The sequence below is a fragment of the Strigops habroptila genome, chromosome 6 (assembly GCF_004027225.2).
Source record: "Strigops habroptila isolate Jane chromosome 6, bStrHab1.2.pri, whole genome shotgun sequence".
NCBI lineage: Eukaryota > Metazoa > Chordata > Aves > Psittaciformes > Psittacidae > Strigops > Strigops habroptila.
The window spans coordinates 61126144-61133811 of NC_044282.2; the positions used below are offsets into that span (position 1 = coordinate 61126144).

The 7668-nt window shown below is 46.8% G+C and overlaps 1 protein-coding gene across 2 annotated transcripts in view; it reads left to right on the forward strand.

Moving 5' to 3' along the window:
* KIF13B (kinesin family member 13B) overlaps nt 1-6410 on the forward strand; it is a 136848-nt gene extending 130438 nt beyond the window's left edge. For both annotated transcript variants that reach the window (XM_030489419.1, XM_030489420.1), the window contains exon 40: nt 1134-6410. In XM_030489419.1, the coding sequence (XP_030345279.1) occupies nt 1134-1426 (293 nt within the window). In that variant the 3' untranslated portion in view covers nt 1427-6410. The remainder of the gene's footprint in view (nt 1-1133) is intronic.
* Nucleotides 6411-7668: the final 1258 nt, after the last annotated feature.

Below are 7668 nucleotides of genomic sequence, written 5' to 3' on the forward strand. Positions count from 1 at the left end.
CAGTGATAATTCTGTTAAGCTTTTTGCGCATACCTGGTGTCAGCTTCACTGTCCATGGAAGAGTCGAACAGCTACAACAACTGCTGATGTTACTAGGCTGTTTTTTTTTCCCACCTGTTTCCATGAGGAGTAAGTCCTTGATTTATTGGAGCATGACTGGATTCACATGCACATCTGGAGTTGCAGTTGGGAAGTATGATCACAAATATCTTATCTTGGTCACACTTACAGACAGGGGTAGAAGTCCAAGTCCTTGGCCACATGAGGGTACGTGGGACCCAAAGCAGTGCTGGTGGTAGAGAGAAGGAAACACCTGTAAAACAAAAGGGGCAACGTAATAGAATCATAGAATAGTAAGGGTTGGAAAGGACCTTAAGATCATCTAGTTCCAACCCCAATGCCATGGGCAGGGACACCTTGCCCTAAACCACGTGGTCCAAGGCTCTGTCATATAAAGGCCTATAAAGGTCCAAGGCTCTTTATCATATAAAGATACGACATTTAACGAGCTGTCGTATCTTTTCACATTCCCTTTACAGATGGGAGCCGTCTCTGTCCCGATACCCAGAACAGTGATGGAGGAGAATGTTTAAGGAGCTAAAGGGAGAAATAGAAAGATCTCAACAGCATCAGTGTAAAGAAATTATTCTTTCTGTTCTGTGGAGGTTTTATGACATGGAAACAGTAACTCTTCTCAACTTCAGACTCTTATCAACTCAGAAACCCAAAAGTTCTTTTAAATGTGTGTTTTTGTTTTTTTTTTCCTTCCTTCCTGGTAGTTTGCTAATGCAGCTGAACTGAGTATTTAACACTTTTGGTGAAATTAAAGCACTCTCCCAAATAGTGAGTAGGGAAGAGGAATAAGATGGAGTGTCCCATTTGGGTGCAACAGCTTTGCCTCAGAGCATCTTCGTGGCCTCCTCTGGACCCCCTCCAACAGTTCCATGTCCTTCTTATGCTGGGGGCCCGGATCTGGATGCAGGACTGCAGAGGGGGTCTCACCAGAGTGGAATAGAGGGGAGAATCCCCTCCCTTGACCCATTGGTCAAGGTGATGCAGCCCAGATATGGAAAGCACACCATGCACACAGAATAAAAGCCATTTTGTCTATCATCTTTCTTTTCTTGTCACAGGTAAGAATGATGGCTCAATCGCAGGGAAGCAGTATTTCAGATGCAACCCAGGCTATGGATTGCTTGTGAAACCAGGCAGAGTTAAAAAGGCCACAGGATCAGCAAGACGGCGGAGCACCGGGTTGAGGTTGCAAGGAGGAGTCGCCACTGAGAACAGGAAGAGCGGCGGTTTCTCCGGTTCAGCCTCCAACCTGGCTTCGCTCACAGCCCTGGCCAAATCAGAAGGAGGACCCACATTGCGACTGGAGAAGAGCCAGAAAAATGCAGAGAACAGGAAATCCTGGGCAAACTGAGATAGATCTGCCCACAGCAGCAAACACCATGCAATGCAGCCATGGGAGCAGGTTTTCTAGCTTCGGGAAGTGAAACCAATCACGTGAACTTCTAGTTTGTGGCGAACACTAATGAAGGGTTTTTTCCTCTGCTTTGGGTGATTGACATGTTAATTCTTTGCCTTGTCATGGTGCTGGATCTGTGTCCTTCGTTTCCTGTTACAAACTGTGATGCTTCAGGGTATGGCTGACGGCAGCCGGTGAAAGCTCATGGCAGTGGGTGGGTGTAAGCTCTCCTCTCTTCTGCCTTTCAGAGAAGGAAGAGATGCATAAATTGTTCAAATTATGACATGGCTTTCCAATAGCTACAGAATACTACCCATGCACCGGTGCTTCTCTTGGTGTGGCTGGCAATTCTAAAAAATCCTCCCCAAAATAAGAGTTTTGTAATATCTGTGTCCATATCACATAATACATGATGAAAGGGCAAGGTTATCATGAGTCCAGACAGGCAGAGAAGCAAACATAAATTTTTATTTGGAAATAAAGAACCCCCAAGCCCTTTTATTTAAAAAAACCACCAGCTCTCTGGTTATGTGGCCTGGCACCAGTGCCTGTTTGATTAGTTGTCGCTCTCTCCCGCTGTGGAAATTGGCACAATCTTTCTAGCTGGTTTGTTGGGAATGGGAGAAGGCCCATGACCCCATGTAATATTTTTAATCCCTTCAGGAAAGAGAGGAGTTGAACAAATTTTCTATCTAATCTGTTTAACGTGCTCTCTCACCATGACAGGATCCCCTCTCTAGCTTACTCCAAAGCGGCAGCACCTTCTTCTTGTTGGTGATTTCCTGTGGGCTAAAAGGTTTTCTACAGAAATATCAGCACTAAAGTGTTTTGATGTTTCCACCCAGCCTTTGGAGTTGCTTGGATTTTTACCACTTAGGCAAAGCAGAGGGTCACTGTCTTTGTAATGGGATGAATCCAGTCTATTTATTTGTATTTATTGTTTTAAAATATGAAATGTTTGCGCTTTACAATCATCCACCACCTGACATTGCACAGAGGAGCTCTACCAGATCCATACTGAGCATCCATCCAAAGAGGAGGTGCCTCCACCGCCAGCTAAACCATCCCAGCGGCGCGTGAAAGTAAACCTGGCTGAATGGCTGAGGAGTTGTCCCCAAAACGAGTCATCCCTCTTGGAAGTGGGAGGTTTGGGCTGGCTTTTATGAAACTTGATTTTATTTTCGGTAACCCATGCTAGTTTTTAACTGCCTGTCACATGAACGACGTATTGCTATGCATGTGTTGTATATACATGTGCACATATCGACATACAAACACTCTAACAAATGAGGAAAGGCCACAGACTTTTCTATTCTGATCTGTTTATGTCTTGTTCAGTCATCACGGGGATTGGACAGCTTGAGCAATAGATGTTTTATCTACGTGGGGAATATTTAGGATGCTAAATTAATGATTAAACTTTAATAGGTATCTAGTCGCTGCCCGTGCTGCACGTGGGTATCTAAGTGCCTTAGCCATCTGGTTCAGAGGTCCAAGGGAAAGATTCATTGTCATCAGAGGAGGTAGGGATGCTTAGCGGAGGAGATAATTATGCTGATTTACTGTAATTAATATTATTTATGCAGAAGGAATAAAATTAAAATAGAAACTAATCTGTAGCAGAAGTGGGATGGATTACAATGCAGCATGCATAGTACTGCCAGGGATTTATGTATCCTTTCAGCTCTGTGGAACTAGTTTCAGTGTTTCCTAAATTTTCATAAAGGAATCTTAATATAAAATGTACAGACCAGCTTTTAAAAATATTTCTAGTGTACAGTTTTTCCTTCTTTTCCTTTGCACGAAGCTCCTGTCCATTCAAGCCAAGATGATGGGAGAATTTTAGTAGTAAAGAATTCAGATGCTGAAATCCTGGGGTTTAAAATTGTGACTGGTTTTATGGACATGACCCCTGCAACAAAGCAATGTTCCATTTTTGGGGTATGACGAGTCGTGCTGATGAAAGACCACCCGCTAATGAACATGATGCCTCTTCCTACTGCCTTGTGAGTTTTCTAAACCCCATCATTACCGGTTTTTAATTGCACTTTGTTCTGATGTGCTGCAGAAAGTCAGCAACCGTGAAACAGCCCCTCACCGGTAGTTGCGGTTTTTAGTCTCAGCATTTCATTTACTGGATTTAGGGATATCTTTAAAACTTCTTGATGTTTGATAGGTGGTCTCTTTTGGGGAGACATGAAGGGAAAACCTCTCCAAGTCCTTCTGAAGCCTTTTTTCTTTCACCGCTGTCTCTGAAGACTGGAGTTCTGTGGGACATAAAGGTATTGAAGTTGCAGGGGTGAAAGGGTCAGGCAGAAGCAGTTGGGTTAATAGTTCATTGTTTATGCTACCCACTATAAATTCCTCTGGCTGTATTTGTACCACAGCCCTGACCACGTAAGGACGGATTTCAGTGTTTGCACATCTGGGGCACATGCTCGGAGGCTGCAGGTGGCTGGTACGGGGTGGGTTTCCTCCTCCACCCGCCCTCGGTTGTGTCACAAAACCGTGCTGGACATATTTAGGGGGGTTTCAAACATAGTTTGAACAGAACATACTTGCTGCCTCCTCTAGGATAACTTGTCCTGGAAGCAAACGTCTCTGATATGACTGGTTTGTTTAAAACATCAGTGGATGATCAGCATGATGAAGTGCTCTGTTAAGGGAGCACCTTTTTGACTTAGGTGGAGGGAGGAATTTACTCATAGCTCTTTTGGTTTTTACCATCTCGTTTGACTGTTGAAACTAAACCTCCTCAAATTCCACCCTGGCACCTGCCCCACAAGCAAAGCCACCCTAACCAAACCACCCCAATGTGGCACAAGCCCAACAAATCAAATTTGGCCATGAGGATGTTCTTGGAGGATTCTCTGACTCCCTCCTGCCCACCCCAGCTTTCCTGGTCATTCTTCTCGAGATGCTTTCCAAGATTTTGGCACAGGGAGTTCACATCCCTCCACTCAAAGCCATCTGTTACTTTGCACCAGCTAAGCCAACTAACCAGAAAACAGTTTAAAACCACAATGAAGGTAATATATATCTATTTTATTATTAATAGCATTAGAAAAGCTCTACACTCAGCATAGAGGAGGTGCTCTTAAACTGGAACCACCCAGCGACTGGGGCTGGTGTGTTGATAGCTATGCATGTTTTCCAAGATTCTCAGGCACTTTATACAGGGAAGAGGAATATTTAATGCAGGTCCTGTAACTTGTAATGAGTGTCTCCTCTCCGGTGTCTGCTCGGTGATGCCAGCTTGCTTTCTTGAACCGTGGACAGGTCTTGGATTCTGGATGTTGAAAATCATGTTGGTGGTAGGAAAGGTGATGGTCTGAGCCTGTGTCTGCAGCTCTGCAGAAGTGTTGTCATTTACTCTGAGTCAGCCAAGAGGATTCTTTTCAGGGGGACTTCTTTGAGTTTTTCCAAACCAAGCCAAGATGTTTTCCTGTGTTACATTCAGCTCTCTTGTGGTATTTTGATCTCTATGTACAAAATAATATCTTTCCATTCAAGGGCCTTGTCTCTTTGCTGTTTAGTGGTGTAGTTTAGTTGAGGAAAGCTATCAGAAATTAGTTGTGTGTGGTAATATTGCCCAAGTCCTTGAGAATTTTGTCAGTGTTGAGGTGGAACCTCCCCACTGCCACCAGTGTGGCGGGAGGTTGGACACCTCTTTGCTCTCCTATGAACCAGGAAACCTGCCTCGTTCCTACCTATCAGTTGTGAAAACCCGTAGGAAACGTGCTGGTGTGTTGTACAGACCTGTTCGTATGGGAATGGAGCTGTTGTTGAGTCTTTTCTGTGTTGATGTTTGTATTGTCCTTATGGCGGTACTGCCAGATCTTTGCACAAGAGGATGAGTTTTCGCAGTGCCTTATCTCTGGGTCAGCATCTGATGCAGTGAGGGGCTGGATTTTGTACCAGCTCGAGGCTGTCCAGCTTTCAGGAAAGGGAAAGCACAAGAAGTGAAGGTGCAAGCTGGACACACTACAGAATACTCTTGAGCTGGGGGTCACAAGTGTCTTGTTCCTGGATCTCCTTTATCATCTTTGCTTTGGTTTCTGCGCTCTCCATCCTCCTCCTAAACCACTATCATATTTTCACCCCCAAGAAAGGCTTAGCTGCTGCCATCTGCCCCTGAGCACTGGGCACAGCTGGGTTCATGGAATCATAGAATGGTTTGTGTTGGAAGGGACCTTAAAGCTCATCCAGTTCCAATGCCCTGCCATGGGCAGGGACACCTTCCACTAGGTTGTTCCGCCGGCAGCAGAGCCTCCTGGCACAGCCTGGCTGAGCCTTATCCTGGCTCCAGCATCTGAGTGCCACAGCGGAGGGAGCAGGGACATGGATTGGGGCTCCTTAAGCCCAGCAAGAGGCAGGAGTGCCTGGTGCTGAGGGGTGGGGACAAGTTAAAGACATTTCCCCTTCATCAGCCTCACCCGCTCAGCAGGAGCAGGGCTTCTATCAGGCAGGAGGAGGCAGCAGCTGCTCTCCCCTCGCGTTCCCCTGCCAAACCCGTTCTGAAGCTGACAGCGGAGCCGTGCTCCAAGCAGCAACCGGCCGGGTGTGCACCAGCACGTCCCTGCCTTGCCCCAGGCATGGTGGTGTTGGTGCTGTTCCTCCCCGTGTGCCCAAAGCCTGCGCCGGGACTTGTTTTGTGTTTTCACGTCCGCTAACATCCACTGTGTCTTAGGAGAGCCTGTTCCAGCTCATGGTTGAGTTGACTGCTGTAAATGTAGTGGGTCTGTATATAGAGAGTGGCCATTCACACTGTGGTGTTCTGTGCCGATCAGTGTACTTTAAATGAGCTAAAATCCAAAGATACTTTGTAATGAGCTGTAAAGTTTTTAATTATTTCTGTACAATACTAAATGATTGTAATATTGTATCATACATGCGATGCAGCCTGCAGTACCTAAATAAACGTCTTTAGAGCCCCTAAGTCTGTGCTTTGTTAATCCAGGTCTTACCACCAAAATGTTTAGATGTGCTTGCAGCCCTGCAGTGGAGCAGCATCACCCCAAGGTGCTGAGACCTGTTTCAAACGACTGTTGTCTGGTTGTCTCTGATTTAGGGACCTTGCCATCCATGAGAAACCCATGACTTTACCTTCCCTCCGTCCTCTCTTCTCTTTGATGTCCTGGGGAAATAGGACTTTGCTTGCAGCCATTAGGGTGGGGGAATCAATGTCTGTAGGACTGTGGAGCTCGCTTCACCTATCCTAGAATCACAGAATGGTTTGGGCTGGAAGGAACCTTAAAGCTCATCCAGTTCCACTCCCCTGCCACAGGCAGGGACATCTTCCACTAGACCAGGTTGCTCCAAGCCCCTGTGTCCAACCTGGCCTTGAACACTGCCAGGGATGGGGCAGCCACAGCTTCTCTGGGCAACCTGTGCCAGGGCCTCACCACCCTCACAGGGAACAACTTCTTCCTAAGATCTCATCTCAGTCTCCCCTCTGTCAGTTTAAAGCCATTCCCTCTTGTCCTGTCCCTACAGGCCCTTGTCAAAAGCCCCTCTCCAGCTTTCTTGTCAGCCCCTTTAGGCACTGGAAGCTGCTCTAAGGTCTCCCTGGAGCCTTCTCTTCTCCAGGCTGAACAAGCCCAGCTCTCTCAGCCTGTCTCCATAGCAGAGGTGCTCCAGCCCCTGGAGCATCTTCGTGGCCTCCTCTGGACTCGTTCCAAAAGGTCCATGTCCTTCTGATGCTGGGGGCCCCAGAGCTCAATAAATAAAATATATTTATTATGCCAAACAAAAGCAGGCAGAGGTCTGGTCATGCTCCCTCCATGCTCTCTATCTGCAGGACCTCAGAGTGGACAGGGTGGTGTTGGTGCCGGCCCTGCCCTTAGTCTCTGTAGGGATTTTTTCTTTCCTCTGCTCTTTCCATTCCCCTCATGGGCTGTAAAACCCATTTGCCTGCAGCCTCCTGAAACTGGGCGGGTGTCCCAGCACTTGGGGCCAGGGAGGGTGGGATGGGGTAGAGGAACAGCTTAGAAATCATGACCTGGGAAGTGGGGAGGGAGCTGGGATGGGGATGGCTCCTTTGGAAAAGATCATCCTGAACTTGGTGCTGATTTTAATGTGATTGATTGTGTATTTTAATGTGATTACAGCCTGGTGTTACCTGATCCCCCAGATTTGTGCAGATGACACAAGCAATGAATGAGCAGAGGGGCTGCTCCAGGCTCAGCATCTCTTTG